Below are 25714 nucleotides of genomic sequence, written 5' to 3'. Positions count from 1 at the left end.
GATCTGCTATGCCAGTCTGCTGAAAGTTTGTTATTGCGGGGTTTGTAGATATTTTTGAAAAAAATTTGGTTCATTGAAGTAAAAGTAGCACAAGAGAATTTGATGGGCTCTTAAAAATAAAACATAATCAAATCTTTAAAAGGAAAAATTACCTCTTCAGGAAATAATTCCCAATTCACACTCATTGCAATGCAAAGTCCAATAACAGTTACAACACGAACATCAGCAACTTCATCAATCAAAAGGTCCTAAATTGGTAGAAAATTTACGAATGAACATGTACAGGAAACTACTAAATTAATAAAATGCTAATGAAATTTATTCTCATTATAATGATACATAATAATTCTAATATGGCATGCATACAGAAAATAAAATAATTTCATTGGATTTGATCCCTGTTAGGAAATATATGAAAGATGACATAGAAAGAGATGCTCTGAATAACTCCATACAAAAGAATTTAGACTCATTTACATCACATTTTAGTCAATTAAACTTTCCCGAACAGGCAGGTTTCTTTAGGCCACAAGTTTGACCTCATTAATCTGGGTTCCCACGACTTAGACCTTGAAATTAAACCCTCACATAATTCCTCATAAAAATAAAAATCCTCATACGACTACACTTTTGGAAAGTTTTTAACACTTTTGCGTCCAAAGCAATGAGGATAAAGTGAAATTTTAAATATAAATTTTTTTATTTCTCAAGAAAATGATTTAAAAAAAAAAAACAATTTGCTACACATTTTAAGCTATTTTTATCAGTTTGCATAAGACATCCAATTCTGCTCTGCCAAAATTGTTTGTTGCTTTGCGTGTTTTTGAAAACTTAGGCACTTAAGCATCTTATCTACTTTGATTTTGTGAAGGACCAAATATGGCGACCATGTCTCTAGCTGAAATGTTGAAGCATCCATCACTTTTCCGGTCAAAAAACGATTTTCAAACGATCTTTGCCAATTTGTATTTTTTTATTTACTTATTTTTTCTTTCTTTCTTTTTGTTCTTTGGTAAAATTATCTGCAGGTCGCTGAAAAATCTGCGATGCACGTCCCGCAGTTTCTGCTACTGGGCTTCTATACATTAGATATAGAAGTAAGTAAAGATTCATTCAATAAGTGACCACAAAAGGACAAGTCTAAAAACCACTTTTTAAGTTTGGTAGTTAGGAGGAATGGGACAGTTGCGATTTATGTTGGAATGAAATATGAAAAATTATTTCTAGCTAGCTTGGTAGATGTAGCAGATTATCACCAAGCAAAAGTCTGAAGCTCCTACACCTGAAATCAGCCACAATTACATTTAACAGTTTATTTCATTCATGTCAGACTACAGCCTATACGTCCCCTTAGCTTCAGAGGAGACTCTACAAAGCAGTGCAGTTATGTGTCAGAATGCAACATGGCTAAAGCTAAAATATGCTCATTATTAATTAGGTTTGCTTATCAATCATTGCTTTCAAAGTTTTAATTAAATATCATATTTTCTATTTTCAATATTTATTCAGATATTATTATGTGCAAAACATCCTCATAAATTTAAGCTGTCTGTCTATAGATTTTTCAAACAATGATTTTGTGACATGTTTGTAATCTTTCAAAAATATTGATGCATATATACAGCATAACATTTTTCAAGCAAAAAATAATGATATCTACAAAAATTATGCTCTGTGGTAGAATTTATACATTAATATATTTATGTTTGCTCTAAACATATTTACGGAAAGAAGAACCAATTCTGAAATTAGAGCTTACAATGCACTTGAACTTAACATGTGAAATAAAAAAGTGATACCTATGTCAGAGAGATATTACAGCCTTATAAGAATCTCAAAATCTGGGTCATTCGAAAAAAAATAGTCACAAAAACTGAATATTACACAATCTGCAATAGCAAAAATTTTGTGCCTATCCATATATTTTTTTTACATTCATGATCAATTTTCAAATTTTTGACTTTTTCAGGACTTAAGAGACCAGACGCAGCATATCATTTTAAAATCATCAATTTTACACACCATATCATTTGCACATTTTTATACTATTTCACAATAGATTCGATTTTTATATATTCCACTGTAGTTCACTCCACCCATAAATAAGAAATTCAAAGGAATTAATTTTATCTTTTATGAAGGCTCTTTTGCTGTTAAGCTTCAATTCCATCTCATTTTTATGAGCTGTAGTATTCTACTTTCAAAAGGTAATTTGAAACTAAAAATAACTTTTAAAAGAAGAGAACTGTTCAAGAAAAAAGCTATGTTAAAACACTATCTCACTATCATATATGTTAAGCTATCAAACATAATAAAGTTCTGTGAAGATAATACTACACAGAAGTTACAAACCTTGATCATGAGCAGTTGTTCATTTAAATGAAGATCAGTTGCAACAACACCCATGTCAGGATTGGCAATTGGAAAAACATCAAGAAATAACTGGGTAGCATTTGCACGAGTTCTAGGATCGTAGTTCTAAAAAATTATAACAAATAAATTAATCACAGCATATAACACAGGGTATCAGAAAATAATTTTGAAAAAACAAGTGTCCAATGCTAAATTCAAAAGATTTTTTAAAAACAAAGCATGAAAAAAATTGAATGATACTTTTAGTATTGCTAACGTTTTGACACCAAAATGACTTTTACTTTTAAAAAAAATTAAAAAATTCAAACAAGAAATGCAAATTTTCAGTACACAACATTCTTTACCAAGAAAGTTAGATTAAAAATGTACATACAAAAAAAAAGCATATTTACTCACTGTTATTTAATGAAAAAATCCTTTCACACCCCTCCCCTCCGCACTTTTTTTCTTTTTCTTTCATTCTTTCTGCATTTTTCTTTTTTTTCAAACGAAATTGGCTTCAGTCAATCGAAAGAAAGAACAGAAAAAAGAAGGAAAACAGAAAAAAGGGCTGACAGCACTGTCATATCATCACATACACATCCACATACATACAGGGTGTTTGTTCCCTTTTAACCAGCAAGACCTTTATCTTCACAACCGTTAGTCCTAGATGTATACTTCCAATTATAAAAATGTTCAAAATCAGATGCAGAGTTACAATATTGAAAGTCTGAAGGAAAAATAAAAATGAGTCAAAAAAATACGAAATTTAACTTTTTATACAGGCCCTAGGTCCTCTAACTAATATTTAGAGAAATAATCTCCATTGAAAACTTACTAATTGTATTTCAAGTGTCTCTTATCCTTCATGTAAATAATTTATAGGAATTAAATTTTTTTGGCATTTATGTTACTATGCTGAATGTTTCTTAATCAAATTTTGAAAAAGGATTTAGTTTGCATAAGTACTGAACAATTGCTGTAGCGATTTAATTCAGCTTAAGTGATTGTTCTCATTTTCTTTCTATACTACTCGCAGATAAGTGCACTGCATATTAGTGTAGATCTTGATAGAGTGGTTCATACACAAAATTGAATTTTTTTTTCAAGGACTTTTCAAGAATTAAAAGAGCTTTTTCAAGGATTGGTAAGAAATATTTGAAAGCGTGAACATTTTTACAATAAAAAAAATTAAAAGTGTCAAATTTAATTCCAGTTAATAAGTTTCAACATTAGACAAAATCTTTTACACCACTTTTATAAAAGATTCAAAATCAATATTTAATAGAGTGTAAGCAGTAAGGATCAGATTGACTACCAATGACCTAAAGTAACAACAAAAGTGTAATATTTCAAAGAAAATTTTAGAAGTAAATGTATAACAATGAGTAACTTAAAAAAAATCATATGTGATTTCAAAATTATGATCAAAAATAATAAAGGTAAACGTTGTAATCAGTAATTTAAAAAATATTACGAGTGATCAATGTGAATTACAAGTGGTATGAGCAATTCATGATGGAATTTTGCTATGATAGCCAGCATTGAGCAATTTAAATCAAATTGATTTAAATTGTGATTTAAATCGTGATTTTTAAAGATTTGCACTTCATAAGTCCAGAAAAATTAATTTGAAAAGCTGGAAGTACAAAGTATTTTTACTAGAAAAACCATAAACAAACAAATTTTAATTTTAAACAACCTTACCAAAAGAAACTAGTATGTTGTGGACATCACGAAGCTTTCTTCTATATGTTTCTTATGAATTCTGACCCCTTCCCATGCTTGAAGAAAAAGCAATATTCCCATAAAAAATAAAATTACGTACACATAAAAACCGTCCCAATTTCAGAATCATCGCAAAAGCAAAGCAAAGAGCGAAAATTGAAAGTTATTTTAAAAGCCTTGCTTGAATTAAATACAAATATTTTATTTGTTAGCAAGCATAAGATGGCAACAGTTAAAAATTTTGAATTGAGATAACATTTCCGATTATTTCCATGCAATTAAAATCACGAGAAATGTGCAGATGACAATATATTATGGTTTATCTTTTTTATTGTTGCACTGATAAAGCTATTTTTATTTGCAAGGAAAAAAAATCAACCTGTTATGGAGCGATTGGCACCAAAATTGAACCAACGCCTGTTTACATATGGATTCACATTTATTCCAAATTTCATCCAGAATGAAGCATTACTTCTTGAGATATGGCACTCACAATGGAAAAAAAAAAGAATGTTTGATTGCGGCACCCCCTTTTCAGCTGTTGATGGCAAAAAAAAAAAAAAAAAAAGAATCAGCTCTTATACCCTCTAAGGGCTACTTGTCAATAAATTTTTGTTTGATTCCGTTCATTATTTCTTGAAATACAGCAATCACAATTGACGACAGAAAACGTTCTATAGCTCAACCCTCATTTGAGCTATTGACACCAAAATTGAATCAGCACATGTACCTGTTAGGGGTGACGTATGGACCAAATTTTGTTTGATTCCGCCAGTTCCTTCCTTTGGAATAGCAAGCACACATAACTCAAAAAACATTCCATTGCTCCAACCCCCTTGGAAGAATTCGCACCAAAAACCAATGGGCACAAGTTCACATAGGGGCACATATGTGTATCAAATTTCGTTCGATTTCATGCGGTAGTTTTTGCTGTAGATCGGCCACAAAAAAAATGGTCACACAGATACCTAATACACACAGAGACAGACATTTTCCAAAATAGTCGAAATGAACTCAGCACACCTCAAAACGTTCGAATACATCAATATTCAAAATTCGAAAATTTGCATGAATCCAATACTTTTTTCTATATATTAGATATAGAAGAAAGTAAAAAGAACGTTTCATATTGTTGTTAAATAAAGTAAATTGAAGCTGCAGAAAAATAAAAAAAATATTATAGCAATAAAATTAAAAAGAAAAGAACTTGCAAAGGATATGAAACAAGATACTTCTTGATTTCTCCTGTCATTTGCATATTTTCAAATTGTAAACAATCTAGTTCAAAATTTTCCGAGTTTAGAGCTAATTCTTAACAGACTTAAACTTAACAGAGCTAATTCTTATCCAAGTAAAATTACAAACATTCCAAATTTCAGAAAACTTTTCAAATCCTAATCAATTGTAACTTTTATTAACAGAATAGTAAAAAAACAACAGGAAAGGAAGAATGAAAAGGAAAAGAAAACTTCAAAATTATGATAATATTCATAAATGCATTTTTCTCAATTCAAAAAGGAATTATGTAAGATTTACGGTATTTACTGAATAAAATTAAATAAGAAATTCCTTAGTTCTCACTATTGTGAAAATACTATAGTTTTTAGGGATGCAACACATTTAAAATTAACTTGTCCTTCCTTGTATAATATTATTCTACTTAATGATAGGAAACCTTTTTTTGAAAGGAGGTTTGAATTAAAGAAGTAATGCAAATAATTTTAAATTCCTATAAATAAATTGCTTCCACAGATCAGAAAACAAGAGCAGAAAAATTAAATTTTATTTAAAATAATCACTTACTCTCAAGTATCGCCAAAGCAACGGTTGATACAAATTATAAAGCATGAAGGTAACATAAGTTTCCTTTTTATGTAAATGTATTTGGTTCATCAACTGAAATGAAAAAGTCATCAGTAAATAAAAATATTCTACCTTTATATAGTCTTAGTAAAAACACAACATGTTATCAGGCACAGTAATCATAACTAAAATATCAAAATACAAACACATGTACCAATTGCTATCAAAAACTATTTCGAGTGATAATAATTAAACTTGCATTTACAAAAAAACAAATTTTGAATAACTGATCTGCATACAATTGTATATATTAACACGTGTTAAAAAATCGGACATTGTAATCTATGCCTATGTTAATTGCTATCGCTTTTACATAAATTTTACCCCCCCCCCTTTTTTTTCCCTCCTCAATCAACAGAAATACAAAGGAAAATCCTGACAAGTAGCTTCCGGGAAAACAAGCTCCCTTTTTATCGGGAAAGCAGAAGAATTTTTCTCCCTGTTTAGTTACACAAAAAACTTCACTCTAAATGGTCACACATTTTAGAGATAGAGAAAAAGCGCAATGATTTAACTGTCAAGGAAAAAAATGACATTTTAAAACGTTTTGACAATTTAACCGTGATGAGTTACGGAAATGCAGCAGAACAATTAAACATCTCTCAGCCATTACTTTGCAAGTTACTAAAAATAGTAACAAAAGTAAAAACAAAAAGAAGCTAAATGAAAATTTAAACAAGCGAAACCATGGTGGAAAAGATGGTGAAGTTGAATCTGCTTTGAAACTGGTTTGCGAATGTCAGGGAAAAAAGGATGCGCGAGAATATGGTCTTTAATGCAACAAAAGCAGAAAAGCAAACTTTTAAAAGGGATAAAGAAGACTTTTTAGCAACGGACGGATGGTTTAACCAATGAAAAAGAGAGCTATTTCATTCTGCTAATTTAGTAATTTATAATTTAAAACTGCGTTCAGTTGAGTCATTGTAAATTTAATTTTCCATTGTAAAAATCAAGGCTTCTTAATTGAAAAAAAAATCATCATTTAGTGTGTCCTGGATTATATTTAGTTACTGTTGTCAATCGGTTATTGTCATCAAATCATATTTGTCTCAAATTGATCACATTAAGTGGCGCTTACTGTATTCAGAAATTGGCTTCTGAAAAACAGATGGATTTGATAAAAGAAGCATTAAGGAATGATAACGACTATTGTTTTTTAATTTTCTTTCATTTTCCATGATTCCTCCAGCTATTTACAAACTTTAAAAAAGTTTTGAAATTTTTAATGTGTTGTGGCTGGTGAGAAATTTTTTAATTTAAGGTGCGGCCTCAGGTCCAAAAAGGTTGAGCAACACTGAGATAGAACATATTAATGTGACTAATAACTAGGGTTACCAGACTGTCCTAACTTTTCCAGACAGTTTGAACAAGAAAAACCTCTGTATTTAAAGATGAAAATCCAAAAATGAAAGTACCACAAAAGCACTCAATTTTTCGAGGCTTTAATTTTAACGATTTTTATCAGCCTTTCATAATTGCGAAAGTTGAAGCCTCACCAAATGCTCCAAATTTACATATTTATTAGCAACTTTCGGTTCAGTTCATATAAAATCTTGTTTAAAAAAAAGGAGTATTTTTGGGATATGCATTTAACACTAAGGGTTTTCGTATCTGGATTCCCGAAAACGACAAAATTTTTGAAAGTATAAATGTAAACTTTAATGAAAATGTTTACTACAAAGAAGATTTTAATAATGTATCAGAGAGTGATTCTAGTGGAGCTGTGCTGGATCCCTGTCTTAAATGGTCAAATATTCAATCAGATTCTGAGAGTTCAGAAGATGAATTGAATTCCGAATCAGATCATGGAAGTGAAAGCCATAGTACGCCGTCTCAATTCTTATGTTCTGAGAGTGAAAGTGAGACGAGCGGGGATGAATCAGATTTGAATTCTGACTTGAGTGAGAGCGGGGAAAACTCACCATGCGCCCAGCTTCGTGAAACTGAATGGGTGAGAAAAGCAATCCCAAGGTCAGATAAATCTCGTACTGATATTTATTTTTATGAGAAACATTCTTCTGAACGATTGTGTTCTTTAAATGACGTGGAAAAATATTGTTCTAAGAATTCTATTTTATTTCAAGCACATTTATTTCATTTTAATGACAAAAATTTATATCAAGATGAAATTTCTGATCAAACTGTTCATTCAAATGCATGTAACTTAAGACTAGATGGTGAAATTGTAATTACTAAGAATTACAAACAGGTTCTTAAGTCTAAGCAAAAGGACCAGTGGTTAGATTCCATGAGGGATGAATTAGAGGTTATGCATTCTAGAAAAGTGTGGGATTTAACATCTTTGCCTGCAAATGAAAAACCAATCGGATCAAGATAGGTATTAAATGTAAAGAGAGATGAAATGGAAAAAATTGTTCGGTATCATGGGAGACTTGTTGTCAGGGATAAGCACAAGCCCCGAATCATACAATCAGACTTTTAGTCCGACAATTCATTGGTTCGATTTTTCTTTTCCTTGAAAATATCAGAGGGTTGGTTCGATTTGCAGTGAGATGTAAAAAATGCTTATTTATATGCATTTCTAAAAGAATGCATCTATATGAAGCAACCACCAGGTTTTGCTATAAAAGGCAAAGAAAATCTAGTTTGTAAGCTAAATAAAGCAATTTACGGTTTGCACCAGAGCGGCCGTATGTGGTTTTTGAAATAAATAGTGTTTTATTGAAAATTGGTTTTCACAAATTTGAAGAATGTAATTGTGTTTATATTTATAATTAATGTGTCATATTATTGTTGTATGTTGATGATAATGTTTTGCTTGCACGGAAAGAGGAATATTTAAATCATGTTCTAAATTTACTTAAAAAAGATTTTGACTTAAAAGTTCTCAGAAAAACGAAAAAAACTGTTAGGTATTGAATTTGAAAGAACTGAAAATGGTTTGAATTTGTTTCAAACTAAATACATTATTGAAGTTTTTGAAAAGTTCAAACATTTTAATTTTCCGATTTTATCATTGCCGATTTGTAAAGGAACTGTTTTTTCGGAATCAAACTGTCCTATTTCTGAAAACGAAAAACTTGAAATGTCAAAAATTCCTTATTGTAATTTATTGGGTTGTCTTTCTTTCATTGTGAGCAGAACGAGACCGGACATTTGTTATGCGGTCAATATCTTCAGTCAATTCCAGAGCAATCCTGGTGTCATTCATTGGATTGGTCTTTTGAAACTCTTGGGTTATGTTTTTCAAACAAAAGATTTAAAGCTTAGTTTAAATTGTAATAGCACTCAATTGATAGCTTTTACTGACACCGATTACGCAGCTAATTGGGATAACCGAACTTCACTCAAGGGGGGGAGGGGGGCAGTTAATTTTGTTGGATAATGCGCTAATTGAATGACGAACCTTCAAAGAACGTTGTATTAGCTTTTGCACTATGGAAAGTGAGTTTATAGCCCTTTGTAAAGTGTCTAAAGAGCTTATGTGGTTTGACCATGTATTAAATGAATGTTTATGCTGGGAATCGCTAGAAAGAGTAAAATAAAATCTGTAATGAACATTGATAATCAATCGGCCATTGACTTTGTTATATCTCAGATTGAGAATCACCGTACAAAATATATCAATGTAAAATTATTTTTTGTTCGTGATTTGATTCAGCGGGACATTTTTACCGTAAAACATGTAAGCAGTAAATTCAACAGGGCCGATATTTTTACGAAGCCGCAGACCCGTTTTGAATTGAACCGTTTTTGCGAACAAATACTGCATTAATTTTTATGGTATCAAATTGTTTAGTATAATATTTTAGGGTGTTAAAATATAAATATTTTTGTAACAACTTAATTTTGTTTTCGAATTTCTCATTAGTTTAATCTTTGAAAAGGAAGTATTTGATGAATGACAAATGATTTATTTTTGAAACTTGGAGTTTAAAAGATTTTTTCATTGGGGAAAATGTTTTTTTTTTTTTTTTCATGTTAAATAGATGTGCTCATTTTTTTCAAATATACTGTTTTAAGTATCTTTGAATTACAGTTTGACAAGATAGTTGTTGATGTGGAAATGTTTGTCAGGACTTATAATTTACTCTTCAGACTTTTGACACCTGAATGCAAGAGAGACTTTGGAACTTAGTGATGAGCTTTAAGCTGCAGCTGCTGATGGATGTTGCTTAATATTGTTGGATATTAGATCCATACTTGTTTATTGCTAAATTGTTAAATATTTTTGTAAAAAATCAAGCCTAGATCTTTGTGGACTTTTTGGGAATTTTTTTTTTTAATATGTTAAATTGTATAAAATTTAAAGCTTAATATTACTGAATGAGAAGGGGGATGTGATAGACATTGATAAACGATATTCAACCGCATTCTCATTCCTAATGTAATGTAAGGTAAAATCCTCTTTATTTAAATTAGATTAACTTCTCAACTCTTTAAGCATGTGTAAAGTTTCAGTTTTAGGTTGGCATCCTTTGATGCCCAATCACATGCAAGAATAAATAGTGAACAATTCCAATTGTTCTTTCTCTTTTTCGTTCGTCAGTTGTTACGTTCGGTAGGTGTTGGGGAGTTGTGAACTCCGCCTCCGCTTATGGCCAGGGTTTATTTTTATTAATTTGTTTTGTGAGTTTATTTATTTTAGTTTTGATGGAGCAATAAGTTTTGGTAAGCTTTTAAACAAATTTCCAATGTTCATTTCTTCACATTGACATTAATTCTGTATCTTCCACTGGCATTGTATCATCTCTGCTTGTATAAGCATGTATCATTGTTGACTGACTTACGAACTTAGCCTTTCGGCTTTCCGTTTAAACATCGGAAGTTATCACAAACAACCAAACGTTTTTAGCCAATTGTGGTCAAAAGTTGAGACGAAACATTTATCCAGAACCCCCCCCCCCTCTTCATTTTGAAGGAAGTGACTAGATTTTGCCTGTGTAAATTCTGATACTCTAATATATAAGACGTCACAAAAATACACGCAAAAATGCAACACAAAATATATAACTACATGTACAAGAGACCAAAACATCAAAAGCAATAATGTTACACAGAAATCTCTGCACTCTCTCTCTTTTTAAAAGCAATGACAAGGTTTTTTTTTCATGAAGTACATACCTTTCGAACATTTGTTAGTAAGGTCTTGTTGTGCTTTGCATTGACGCCCAGCAACACAAGATCTTCTATGCAACTGATTTCCAAAACCTAAAGGAATTTTAAATTAATTTTATGAGATAAGAGAATATTAGCTACAAAAAAAAGGGGGGGGGGGGGAGATTTAAAAAATACTATGGTGAAATTGAATACAAAATAGTATTATCAACATACTCAAAATCCAGAAAAGAATTATATACATACATTTTTTAAATCTTCAGCGTTACTTTTCACAGCAAAAGACCATGCATTAAAATATATTTTTCCAAATGATGTGGCCATTTTTCTGAAAGAAAAAAACATTTGAAAAGTGTGCATATGTTTTGTTTTTTGCCTAGCCTTTACACATTTTAAACTAATAACAAATTTCAAAATTATTTTTGCTCTAATATTATTCGTTATTACTTAATCACAACCCCCCCCCCCCAGCCCTCTTTATTTACAAAAATATGGTAGTTATCAATACATCAGAAAATAAAATACAAATTTGATAAATGATTAAATCATGCAAATACATACGCAGTACAAGAAGTTAAGCGGGACTTGATTGCAGCATGAATTTCAATAATATACATTACATCTAAGGTCAATGAGAGAGATATCACTTTCATTCCCTGTAGGAAGAAAATATTATTAGAAATAAAAAAAACTTTTAAGTCATTTAAGTTGAATATACCAAAAACAGTTACAAATTTTAGATTGGTGCCTACAATATACGAGAAAACTAAACATGAATAAAAAAAATATAAAAGATACAACAATGTGGTAGTTTGTTAATTTAGTTTAAATGCTGAAAATTACAACTACTTTTACTTTTTATAACGGAATAGTTTCTTTCAGATATTTCCGAGACGTTTCTGATTTTCCCAATAAAAAGGCATATTAATTTTTGTAGATCGAAGGCTAAATCTATTAACAGTAGAACTTCAAATATCTGAGTTAATTGGGTTGAGTGGCTCGGATGACGGCAATCTCGGTTAGTAGGAACTTTGTATAAAAACTTGACAGGATCGCAAATTTTTTAATGTATTAGTTAAAAATACAATACAATATTTTTAAAAGATGAACAGACAAAAAGTAACGTTTTAGTTAAAAAACTGAAATGGAAAATAACTTGTAGTAAGTTTTTAAAAGTCAACTTTTTTTTTTTACAATACCAAGTTAAATACTGTAAGATGCATAAAAAAATATAAATTTCCAGAAAATAGTTTTATTTTGAAATTGAAAATTCATCATTTATTAAATTTATAATACATTTTTTTAAAGAAATGGTCTTCATTATTGGCTCGGTTAACAGAATCCTTGGTTAATCGAAGCTAGGTTAATCGAGGTCCTACTGTACTTTTTTTTTTCTCAAAAAATTTTTGTAGGAGGGTAAAAAAAAGTGCAACCTTCTTGAGAATGTTGCAGGGAACTTTTACTTTTTCAATCTCACCATCACTGTTCTTTGCAACTTTTCCTTAAAAAGTCAGCAGCAGATAAATTAACCAATCCACAAGTCGCAATGTTTTCATATACTTCGCAAGACTAGTTAGGACTTCAGTAGGAGCTCTAAAATTTTGCGAGTTATCTTCTGCTGCCTTGTAGGAATTTTATAAATACTGCATTTCCTACAAAAAAAAAAAAAAAAACTATGCTTTGTTTTTAAAATTAATTTTTATTTTTCAAGGGGGAGGGACAAGGGTGCCCATATAGGGGGCCAAGGGGGCTTGAGCCTCCTCCCTTAGAAATTAAAGATTAATATTTCCTTGCTTTCAGTACTTTTTTCTTTACAAAAATGTAAAAATTTTTCTTCTCCAGCCAATAATGAATAAGTTAAATTTCCTATTTCAATGATTCTAATCTGTCCTGAAGTTGGTTTTCATGGGGAAAATATCATGCTAAACCATGGTTAAAATACCTAAGTCCAGTTACAATTTTGCATATAGGCGTCCATGGGAGGGGGGGGGGACTTTAAAATTAAACAGTGGTACATTTCCTTTGAAACTTTCCTGAAAGCATCAGAAATCGATGGTAAAAATTTATCAAGACTCTAAATGACTGAATGTAATCTAATACATATGCTGATTGAGCTAAGGCTAGGTGCCTACAGGCAAAACCAATAATCTGGACCAGTGGTTGGAAGTAGCGCGCTACAAGTAGCGATGCTACTGTAGTAGCTACATTTTTGAGTAGTTAGTAGTGTAGCGCACTACTTTTTTTAAAAAGTAGTATAGTGAGTAGTTAACTACAAAAAAATAGTAGTTTGTAGCGATTTCTGGAAACTACTTTTAAATAAACTGAAAACAAAAAAGAAAGGTTCAAACGAATTTGATTGGCTCAAATTTTACACAAGTACATCAGCGGATGCAATGAGAAATAAGATTCATAAAAATACGAGTTGACTTCAGGCATTTCATTTTGACGCCATACGTTCTATCTGTTTGACGCCATTAGTTTTTTTACCGTTGTAGTTTTCACATTTCACCAATATTCATATTGCAAAAAGCACTTATTTTCGCGAAAATACAGCTATTGGTGATTTCGCGAGTTGAAAATTTGGTGAATTTTATATGAGCTGACCGAAGATTAAAAAACAAAAATATTTTAGCGAGGCTTAAATTTTTGACAGTATTCACCAAATAAAAAGAAGCTACTTAAAATGTTATAGAAAAGGATGAAATTGAACTGTTCTGGAGGCCTTACAATAAATACGAGCATTACAGTGTGTGAGAGTATGATAACGGACATTTTTCTTAATGTCTTCTGATGAGCTAATTTATCAATTTTTTTTGTTCAATTCTCTTACGGTGTGTGTGTATCAGGATTCCCCCCCCCCCCAAAAAAAATGGAAAGTTGATTTTTCAAGTCGCACACTCTCTTATATTTTATCGTTTTACATCCCAAAAAAAATCATATAATTTGAGCAACGGCAGCAAGTGCCGATTATGTCTGAAAGTGAATCAGCACTTGTGTAATGCTGGGCCAAATTGAAATAAAATGTTTTTTTAGAACCTCAAAATTTCTGTTGATAAAACGTTGCTCCTATACCCACATATGTACCACTAAAACCTTTATTCAAATTAAAAACCATTTAGATATCCCACACGTGCCTAACATTTATAATTTTCTTCAAAAAATTAAGTTTTTGATACATATTTTCAGAAATGTAAGATTTTACGAAATTATCAAGCTGAAAAATATAAACAGTAAAGTAGAAAAGTAGGTAATTAGCGTTAAATAGAAATGTTTGTTTTCCTGCAATTTTTAAGTCTCCCACATAGTACACAAAGATCTGGTTTTTTTCCAGGTTGAGTTAAATTTTTCATTTAAAATACATTATTTTTTTACTATTCGTTTGTAATTGTTGATCTGTAAATGTGTTCGTTATTAATTTTTGAAATTGATGTTCTATTTAAATTTTTATGTAATTTTTTAAAAGATAACTGAAAAAAAAATCAATTTTTTAAATAAAATTATAAATTTTAGGTCAAGTGTGGCATATCTAAATGTTTTTTAATTTGAATAAATGTTCTTGTGGCACGTGTGGGGTGTTGGGTACAAGGGCAACGTTTCCCAACAGAAATTTCGAGTTTCTAAAAAACTTTGTTTTTTTTTTTTTTTTTTGCGATTTCGCCTAGCATACAAGTATTGTTTTACACTTTCAGGTGCAAGTCGGCACGGGCTGCCCTTGTGCAAATTATATGAAACTTTTTTTCACGATTGTTTTGACACAAGAGGAAAAATACAAGAGTGTATGTGACTTGAAAAATTGACTTTCTTTTTTGAGGGACAGCCTATTGTGTATGCTTTTTATTTGCTTATTTTTTGGAAAAGTAGCGAAGTAGTGACTACATTTCAAAAGTAGTTTGTAGTTACCACATTTTGAAAAAAGTAGTTGTAGTTAACTACATTTGTAACAAAGTAGTTGTAGTTAACTACATTTGTAACAAAGTAGTTGTAGTTCGCTACAAAAAAAATGTAGTTTTTCCAACCACTGATCTGGACAAGAGAAATGAAATTAAAAAAAGAGGATATCTCAGAAATAATTCTAAACCAAAACAAAACATCCCTAAATTATTATTGATTCTAATGCCATTTAGAAGCAAAAAATTATGTGAAAGTCTATTTCCCAAATTTTTTTTATTGTATTTTCAATGTTGAAAACAGCATTAGTATTAAATTTGAAAAATTGAAATGTCTAATTTCACAGGAAAAGGTAATCAAACAAGGCAATTATTCACTTACTTCAGGCATCTGAAGGTACAATTTGTTGACAGCACACTTCTTCAAAAGATTGACAATTTCTTTTTTATCAACTTCATTCATAGCCAACACCGTCGGAAATATTGTTCGCAGTGCACAAACCCTTTTCACGTCAGTTTTCTGTGGAGAAAAGATGCATGTTCATTATTGAAATTTTTACACAGAATAATTAAAATCAGGGAAATACATGTTTGTTAATTCAAAAGTTGTTTAAAAAAAAAAGAGTCGGAGGAAAAAAATGCATTTGAATTTCTAACCCCTTAACGATCGGATAATTTTCCAGAAAACAGTCATAAAAGTGTATATTTTTTTTATTTAAGAAAATGATATAAAAATAAGTGTATGAACAACATGTGCATTCAATTTTTCATTTTCAATAATTTTTTGATTGAAATTTTAAAAAAAATTAAAATTTTATGAAAAGTCAACAAGCAAGCAGCAAAAATTTAAGAAATATGTCGTTTAAACATTAAAAAAGAATTTTATTAATCTCTTGTGTAATATAAGTAAATTTTTCTTGTGTGGTAAATTTCAAAGCTTTAGATACAGAGGCCAACGTCACAATTTGGTAAGTTAGTACCAAATTTGATTTCTTCATCTCTGCAATTACATTTAAAATGGACTGGTGTGGCCATCCAGTATATAAAGAGAGAAATAAAATGTGTTCCGGGCAAAATAAATGAATTGGTTTTAACAGTTTCGTCGCGTTGATATTGCACACCCCAGCACGGCAATATCACAGGAGCGAGAAATGGAGGTCGAAACCCCAGCACGGCATGTTCACGGGAGGGAGCGGGAAGGGGTTAATTGATGTTTTGATTGATTTATAATTAAAATGCATGTCATATATAAGTCTCTAGAGGTCTCTAGAGGAGCTACAGCTAATTTACTGCACAAGAGACTCGTATTTGCGCATCCAAACGCATCTATCGAATTCAAGTAGACGACTGTTCCAAAGGCTTGTTTTGAAGCAACAGCGAATCCGCGTAGCTGAATAGTAATTGCGTTAGAAAGATGACTGTATCTTGGAATTTGCAATTGATTTACAAATAAAAGTCGTTTAAAAAAAAACCCACCACTCCTTAGGGGGATAAGGATCCGACCAGTTGTGTAACAACACCCAAAGTCTCTGAAGGAACATTTTTTCTTTCGAAGTGAATGGCTGTATTGGACAATGGGGTTTGAAAATTCTAGAAATCGTAAAAAGAACTTCACCTTTCATGTAATTTTCCTTGAGATTCACTGTCACTTTAAATTTAAAATAATCCGAATTTGAACGCACTATTTCCAATTTCTTGCCAGTCATTTCTTGAGGTGTAAAAGAATGTTCAATTTTTGTGTGTAGTAAGTCGGGATAGTTAGACATCGATTTATGGAGTTCCATTTCTTCTTTATGCAAAACTTGAATGAGATCAGACTGTTGGAACTTTGCCTGATTCAAATTTTTTGAACCTGACAGAACGTCATTGACACAAAAGTCCCCGCGTGCGACTTCACATGTATCGGGAAAATCTTGATGTCCTTCATCTATCAAAGTCCTTTGAGTACGAGTGGCAAGAAATGGCGAATGTCTCTCTGCGACATCTCTGGAGCTTCTCAAATTGCTTAATGACCTACTCTTTTCCTCTATTGGAAGTTTTACTATATCTCTACCAGAATCATCGCGTTTAGCCGTTTTACTGAAATATTCCTCGCTATACAACTCTTTAATAGAAACATTCTGATTTACCCCACTATTTTCAGGTTTCTGACCTTGAAGCACACTGACGAGTGACGCTTCTTGTTTGTACGAAAATTCTTTTATCGCGGAAAACGAATTGTTAATATTTACATTTGAAGGTACTGAATTACTGCCATTTTTGTCTTTTTCATAATGTAGCAATGTATTATGCCTTTTAAAGCATACTGAGCAATTGAATGTTGAACGACATTCAGGCTTGTGTTGCCTTAAGCAATTTCTACACAATTTGTGATTCTTTACAAATTCTAAGCGCTGAGAAATATTTAAATTGTTAAACTGGTTACACTTAAATAAAGAATGTTGTTCATTACACATAATACAAAGTTTAATGTTTTTATCGGCATTAATAAATAAATTTCTGGGTTTTGACATAGGATTTTGAAACCCTTTTACATTTTTGTTAGAAATACTCGTATTTAATTGATCAAGCACATTAGATCTGTTATCTATAAATTGTAATAGTTCATGTAATGACGGAATTTCTTTAGTAGCTACAGATAATTCGTATGCCTTTCTAGAATCTTTATCTAGCTTTTGAAGAACGATGTTCGTTATTATCTTGAATGATCATTACATTCTAAATTAAGCGCTTTTAAGCCTCTTAAATTCTTTTTAACTTTATCAGATAAATTTCTCAATAATTTTGAGTTTTCGAAATTTATTTTTTCTAATCCCAATATTTCCTGAATATAGAGATCCACTATTGCACGTTTATTTTCATACCTAGCCTCTAATGCACTAAACAAGGATTTAAACGTGTCCTCACTAGTTTCTAACATTTTTGCTTCCCCTTGTAAGGCAGCTTTTAAATAGAACAATTTTTGAGTTTCTGAAATGTTTTCATTAGCAGAAATCATGGACTGAAACTGACCCTTAAAGTTAGCAAATTCTTCAATTTTACCGCTAAATTTAGGTAACGGGATAGTAGGCAATTTAGGAGCCAAATCAAACTTTAATGAATTGATAGCACTAAAGTCTTCAGTTTTAGACTTATTTGTTTTATCAGTAAACCTAGTAAGGAAATATTTAATGTTTACCTCCAGAGTGTCGCAGATCGAATCCAATTCCATGAAGATTTCATCACACTCGAATTCTTCTTTTTCATCCAACTTTAACTCACCGTATAACTCGAAGAGCCTTTTCAATTCTTGTTTTAATTCCGAGATATCACGTAATTTACTTTCGCATTCAACTTTAGTCTTCTCACACAATTCTTTATCTTTTTCATCAAATTTAGTTATAATCGTGAGTTTTGCTTTTACGCGTCCCCTTAATCGGTTCAACTCAGCTTTATTATATGTTTTAGCCATTTTATTATCCGGCTGCTGGACCATATGTTGGTCGCTGGTAAGTGGACTGTATAACTTATTTTGAGAAATAGCTGAGGCTGACACAATTGTAGTTTTGCTTGGTTTTATTGAAGAACCATTATATTATATACATCATGCCGCCGCAGTCTTACAGTTTCTGGCGTTCGTCCCAGGGACCGCAGTATAAAACTGCAATCCCAGAGGCGTTGCCACAGGAAAAGTATAAATATATAAATTTGCATATGCACAGTAAAATACAGTGATCTCTATAGAACCATGAGTTTCCACAGAATGCAATTTAAGAAACGCTGGTCTAGTATATTTACATCCAACAGAATTAGATAGAAGATTTTGAAAAATTGTATTTCAAACTAAAACTATACATTCAAAAATTTTAAATATGTTTTGCAACTTCAAATGCATACCAAACACATATTTGAAATAGAATTATAGTTTTCGAGATCAAAGAACTTATTGAGATTGGGGAACAATATAAAAGGTTCATATATACATCACAAAGGAAAACTATAATAAAAAAAAACTCATATTTATGTTTGGAAAAAACCTGAGATACTCCTTTTTGAGCAATCACGATTGCTTATTGTTCTCACTTGACAGTCCTTGATGTTCCGGTTCCTTTTTCAACTTGGACCAGGCCTGCAGCACCACCGTCCACCGGCGGCGGCGCGGCTGGTCCTGAGCACTGTCCTCCGGAATCCACTTTTGCTGGGCGGTGGCGTCCATGTCCTACACACGCATGCGCATACACAGTCGCCTACACGCGCACGCCTTTACACACATACACACGCCTACGTGCACACACGTAAGCCTACACACACACAACTATATACATGTAAGCACCCAGGAGGAGGGACATGCTTGGGCGGGGGAGCCATTTCTAGAAACAATAACTCTAACCAGTAGAGTCTTGTCGCAACTCGTGATTGCAAAAAACATAATTTGAATTCAAAGTTTCAGAATTCAAATTAGAGTTAATTTTTTTATTTATTTATTTTCAACAGTCCGCTTGAAAAAAGATAGTTAACTTTCCTGCAATATAAGTAACTTTTGCAGAGAACTAACAATAGAAAACTCTTTCAAACATAATTAGTTATGATGGAAACTTTGTTATTAAACTGTGAACATATTTACATTTTTTTAAGAATATTTTTGATTCAAATATAAAAGATTGACATCGAGAAAATATCGAGCGTAAGGCATTGATGTTTGAAAAACCATTGGCTGTAAAAAGCATAGATGTTTGGAAAACATGGACATTGCTGTTGTGCCACTAGTGCTAAATCAAAAATTTAAATAATCAAGAAGCAAATAGAATAGATCAAGGAATTAATATTCATTCAGTTTTGTTGCTGAAGTGAACAATAAGATCTTTGCTATGAAAAGTTTAAATGAATAAGAATAGCACTTGCACAAAATACATACACTACACAGTGATTCAGAGGGAAAGTTACAAAAACAAAGCTGAAAACATTTTTAAAAAATTAAATATATGAAAATCTTACTGTTGCTTTTGAATTTAGTGAGCGAATCAGCAAATATGCAATAGTATTATACAGGAAGTACTGACTTCTTTCTTTCAAATGAGTATGATGATAAACTTTCTCACAAAACTGAGCAATACTATTTTTCAACCCTTCAAAATGATTTGGGATCTGAAATATGATGCCTGGAAAGGGAGAAAATTTGTCAGTATTCTTCATTAAAATTACAAGTGCGACAAAAAATCAAAATTTAAAACAAATAGAGAAAAATTGAAATGCACCATTTAAATATATGGCTAAATGTAGTAAAGAATTTGAAATTGGGTACTCCAGTTCAAATGCAACTGAAACAATATCTAAAGCAGCTACAATGACTTGTCGAGTTGTATCAACTTCCTGAAATAAGTAAAATTTGAGTAAATTTTATGAAGATTAAATAATTTACAAGATTTACAATAAGATGTGATGATAATACAATGTGACAAAATGTGCGTACGAAATGGTGCTGTAGTTGGGAAAAACATTTGGGGTAATTCACCTAGGGATTTGGGAAAACTCACTAAAAGAAAGGGTGGTTTTGTAAAGAAAAAATAACTGCTGGTGGGGCTTGAGACGAGACAGCTCAACTCCTTTCGTTTGTGTGTTGTACTTTAGAATGACGAAAATTGTAGTACACACGCATCTCTTCATGTTTCACGTTAACAAGCAATAAAACGTATTTCCGATTACTGTGCGTGTCTAAATACAACAAATATACGACAGTTTGAAATCAATTTACATTACTTTTGCAACAACAAATACTTTGGGAAACTGTCCTCTCCACATTATCCCCCAACAACAGCAGAGGGTGTAACTGAAAATAAGTAAATTTGTGCTAATTTGAAAACTTTTATTATGTCCAACACAAAATATTTTTAGAAAATTTACATATTAAGGCCATTAGTTCATTTTCAAAGGCATTTATTAAAATGCTTTAAGTGAGACAAGGTCATAGTTTTCTCAGACAGATACAACAGTTTATGAATTAGGACTCCAAGTGATATAAAAGAATAAAAATGAAAAACACTTTTTGGCCAGTTTAATTTTAAAATTATTTCATGAGCAAAGTAGCAAAAACTTTCTATCCAGTCTGGGACACTATTTTGGGCAGTTGAAAATAATCTGCAGCATTATTATCAGTTTTATTTTGAGTTTTCATAAAATGCACAAGTAAAGGTCAAGACTCAGAAATTTTCTAACTGGCCAGTGGCCGTTAGACCTGAAAAACTTAGTGGCCATCACTGTTGCCAAGTTTTAAAGTATAAAAAGAGGGGCAGTTTTGTCACTACTTTCATAAAAATGAATAGAACTCTCTGTGCACTATGAAAAGTAATTATTAAATACATATTTATTTAAATGTGCAAAATTTAAGTTAAAATAGATTTTTTATTTTTTTTTAATGAATAAATAAATAAGTTAATAAATGAGAAGTTGCAGGAAACTACATTTTAGATGACTGTTTTAGTTTATAGCAAAGCTTACAAAGCAAATGCAATTGCGCAGGTAATAATTCACATTTTTTATGAAAATCATTTGAAAAGAAACATCATTTATTGTACATTTTATGCAATCTTCAATTGTTTTTATTGAGGTAAACATCAAATTCTGTTTTTGGAAACTCAGGCAAGTAATAGTCTTGTCTATTTCCATCTTGCGAATGACCAAACATGGCGTCTGCACGAAAAAGGTGTGATTCTATTTAGATTTTTGAATTTGTTACATAAAAGTAGAAAAAAATTCAAAATCCTTAAAAAACTAGGATTTAGATGAAATAGTTTTTAGCACTTTAGTCTAAAGCAATGAAGATAAGATATTCTAAGATAAGATTTTCCACTTTATAAGACAATAATTAAGAATTATCCGAAAAAAAATGGCACATCCAATTCCGTTTATGAAAACGTAGGCACTTAAAGTGTCTTGCGTACCAACATCTTGGGAATGACCAAACATGGCGACTACTCCAAAAATTAAGATATAAATTTTTGAATTTGCTGCAAAAAATAATTTTAAAATAAAAATCCTCATGAGGTTACATTTTAGTTGAAAAGCTTTTAGCACTTTTGCGTCCAAAGCAATGAAAAGATAAGGTGAAATTTTAAATATAAAACTTTTTATTCTTCAAGAAAATTACTTTAAAAAATAAAAAACAGAAAACAATTTAAGTTATTTTCATCAGTTTGCAGTTAAATAAAACATCCAATTCTGCTTTGTTTTTGAAAACTTAGGCACTTAAGCATCTTATCTACTTCGATCTTGTGAATGACCAAATATGGCGACTATGTTTCTAGCTGAAATGCTGAAAGCATCCATCGCCTTTCCGGCCAAATAACAATCTCTAAACGATCTTTGCCAAATGGAATTTATTTTTTATTTATTTCTTTCTGTTCTTTTATAAAATTGTCTGCAGATTGCAGAAAAATCTGCGACACCCATCTTGCAGTTTCTGCTACCGGGTTCATGAGGCTGTCAACATTCAATAACAAGTCACTAAATATTCAAAGCAAAGAATTGTTTTAATCATTGGAAAACAAATTGAAAATTCCCGCTTATTTTAAATTTTCAAAGTCCCCCCCCCCTTTTTTTTAGTTTTCCAGAAGTTAAAAAGTTAATAATTTACAGAAATTATTAAATAAATAATTATGTTGCCAAATAAATCAAAAGTCAACTTTTCAACTCAATAAATGTTATTTAAAGAAGAAAAAAATACATTTTTGAAACAACTCAAATTGGTAAGATGCAAACTTTTGATGCAAACATTTTTATTTTTCTAACTATGAAAATTACTAATGTTACTTCGTCAGGAGGAGGGTCATGGTGCGTGTCTTGGTTAGTTTCAAAGGCAGAATCAGACAGTGCAATAACCACATCTGTTATCAGCTTCCAAAGACGTTCTAATTCTTCTTCCTTTAGTGTCTTCAAAGTAGCATTAAATGTAAAAGGAACTTTTTTGGATTTCTGAAATTTCAAAATTACATTAATGGAGAAGATAATTAAAACTAACAATTAATTAAAAAATTATGTCAAAATAGTTTGCAATACACCTAGTGAGAAGAATTCCTCATGGTTGAGCTATTGAAAATATTCTTGTTCAATACAAATGAATAATTTGACTATCGTGAAATTAATTAACAACTAATATTAAAACTGAAATTATAGTAGAAGATTATACAAGTACTAATAGCACTTCTGAAGTTTTATAAATAAATTCTTCAGGCCAATATGCTATATTTTAACTTTTTATGTGTATTTTTCAGGCTCAAAATATACTATGCAATGTGATTATTACTTTAAAAAAATATTTCCCTTATTTACCTACAGTGGGCTTCCCATAGGATATACTTCATATAGGCTATATACTCTCAAACAATTTTTAGACATATTATGTATATGATCCATAGACAGAAATACCTTCTGGAGGGGTTTTTTTGATCAAAAATACCTTCGGGAGGAAGTTTTTTGATCACAAATATCTTTCTGAAAAAGAATTTTTTGATTAAAAATACCTTCTAAAAGGGGGGTTTCTGATCAAAACAGCTTTAAAATGCATAAACTACTGTATTAGAATTTGCATTCATGTTTAAACCAATGACTCTGGGGGGGGGGGGGGTTCACCTTCTCTCCCTTTGCTGCGCCACTAATATGATCCTATACACATATTGTGCATAATGGATTGCTGAGAGCCCAAAAAAATTGATGGGAACATCACCGACTATGTACCCTAACGTATTAGCCCTTAAGTCAAGGGCTAACAGTCACATATCCTGACGAGATGAACCGTACCATTGCAGTGAACTCTCGCTGGTGGGTCAAATTTATTTTAGCTACCAATTTGTTGGCACTATCAACTTCAATGAAATGACATCCGTCTTCAGCTCAGTTATTGTCTGTTTAGGCTGATGAATTTATAAGATAAAACTGCAGTCTACGTGGATAGCATAACGGGGCTGTTGGTATATTGCATGTAGTTTGCCTTAGCCCTGGCTTAAAAGCTGGAAACTTAACTGCTTAATATTGTAATAATATTTTAAATTTATACTCCCTCTGAATAATTAAGCTTTTCTTTCAAATTAGTCTGCATAGTCCAAGATGTTTTATAAAATTAATTTTAAAACATTTCAGAATAAAAAATATTTTATCATATAATATTAGATTAAGATTTAATGGTTACATTAAAATTTGCGGCAAAGGCATAACCTTACCCTAATTACGCGCCCAAATTTTTCATTATATGTTACCAGATCAAAATTTTAAAAGACCAGAAATAACTGTAGGATGTCAAAACAAAAAGGTAGCATATCAGTTTTAATTTTAAAAAAAAAAACTTTTTTCATACACCAGATAAACATCTTTTATACCCTCCTCAACAGTAAGGTGCTGAAACTGCCTTAAAGTTTAAAAAAAAAAAAAAAAAAAAGATTTTATAAAAATCAGTTCTAAATAACAAATTCTAATTACAGCGAAATCTCGTAACAATGAACTTCAAGAGACCACAGATTTTGTTTGCTGTAACAGGAATTTCGTCATAACAGCAATTAAACTTTATTTCGCTGAAACGAAAATTTCGTTGTATTGGTATTTGTTGTAATGGGATTTCACTGTATATACTGATTAGTGATGTGCTGGTTATTCTTTTCCATGGATATTGACAAAAATAAAGATCTTTATCCTTATCCATTTTACATTTGGCAGACTTTAAACAGAAACTTTTGAACTTTATCTTTTAACTCTTAAATTTTACTACACATTTGAAATGCTACATATAGGTAACTATAAAATGCTGTTTAGTTACATTTAAATTAGTTCTTATTTTTAATAAAGATTATTAGGTATTATTTCAACAACAAAATACAATCAAATCTGTCTTTGTACAGTGGATAGTGCCTGCATAAAAAAAAAAAACTTCGTTTTATAAAGAATTTGATCAATTGAGTCCCAATCTGATTGAAACTTTTATGCACAAAGAGATTTGAGGGAGTTAATTTTTAGTGCTACGAGAACCTTTCTTTTGTCCCATAAGTCTCCAAAAACACGACTGAGGCAGAACATGACTGTCTGAGATCTAATCTCTACAAAATTGGAATATCAGACTCTTTATAATGCAACTCCGGTCAAGCTATGATTACTGATCATTTGGACATTTGTGCTGCACTTGGTGATTTTAGTTCCGCTAATGAAAAGTATCAGAGCACGCAGGGGCGTGCAGGGGGTAGGGGAGAATAGAAGAGACCTGGCCCTTTTTATTCATATCTTTGGATACGTTTTTGGAATTTGTTCGCAGTGAGTAATTTCCTTTGTGTTTTACTGTTCCATCTTTGATTTAATTCATTACTTATTGCAATAACTGCCTACACCAAATCTTATTCGCTCTTCGTTTGGCCAATCAACCATTGCAGAGTTCACTACACAAAATTGCAATGTATTTGTTTAATAAATCTTTTTTTTTTTAATTCCATTGAATAAGATTTTTAATTTTCTCAAAGTTTTTTTTCCAGACAATGGCAACATATATTGCGTTTCTTCAATTTTTAGATCTTCGAAACATTTTACAAAAATTTACATCGCAGAATGTTTGTCACTATTTTAAGTTGGATTTAAATTCAGTTATTCATATCTTTGGATACGTTTTTTGGAATTTGTTCGCAGTGAGTAATTTCCTTTGTGTTTTACTGTTCCATCTTTGATTTAATTCATTACTTATTGCAATAACTTAGTAAGTTTGAACTAAAATGTTAGTTATGATAATGTTCTCTGAATAGATCTTTTGATGTGATTTAACTTATTTAGTAGATCGTTTTAAATTTTAATTGAAC

At 31.1% G+C, this 25714-nt stretch overlaps 1 protein-coding gene across 1 annotated transcript in view; it reads right to left on the bottom strand.

The window, feature by feature from the left end:
• Positions 1-24950, bottom strand: part of LOC129227003 (condensin-2 complex subunit G2-like) — a gene marked incomplete in the record, with an annotated part of 107061 nt that extends 82111 nt beyond the window's left edge. Inside the window, 11 exon segments of the mRNA XM_054861630.1 lie at positions 153-248; positions 2353-2478; positions 5887-5979; positions 11032-11118; positions 11272-11353; positions 11587-11681; positions 15295-15432; positions 19887-20050; positions 20147-20261; positions 22698-22859; positions 24903-24950. Coding sequence (XP_054717605.1) covers positions 153-248; positions 2353-2478; positions 5887-5979; positions 11032-11118; positions 11272-11353; positions 11587-11681; positions 15295-15432; positions 19887-20050; positions 20147-20261; positions 22698-22859; positions 24903-24950 — 1206 coding nt within the window.
• Between the last annotated feature and the right edge of the window lie 764 nt (positions 24951-25714).

This window comes from Uloborus diversus, chromosome 7, assembly GCF_026930045.1.
Source record: "Uloborus diversus isolate 005 chromosome 7, Udiv.v.3.1, whole genome shotgun sequence".
NCBI classification, from domain to species: domain Eukaryota; kingdom Metazoa; phylum Arthropoda; class Arachnida; order Araneae; family Uloboridae; genus Uloborus; species Uloborus diversus.
This window is presented reverse-complemented; position numbering and strand designations above follow the sequence as displayed.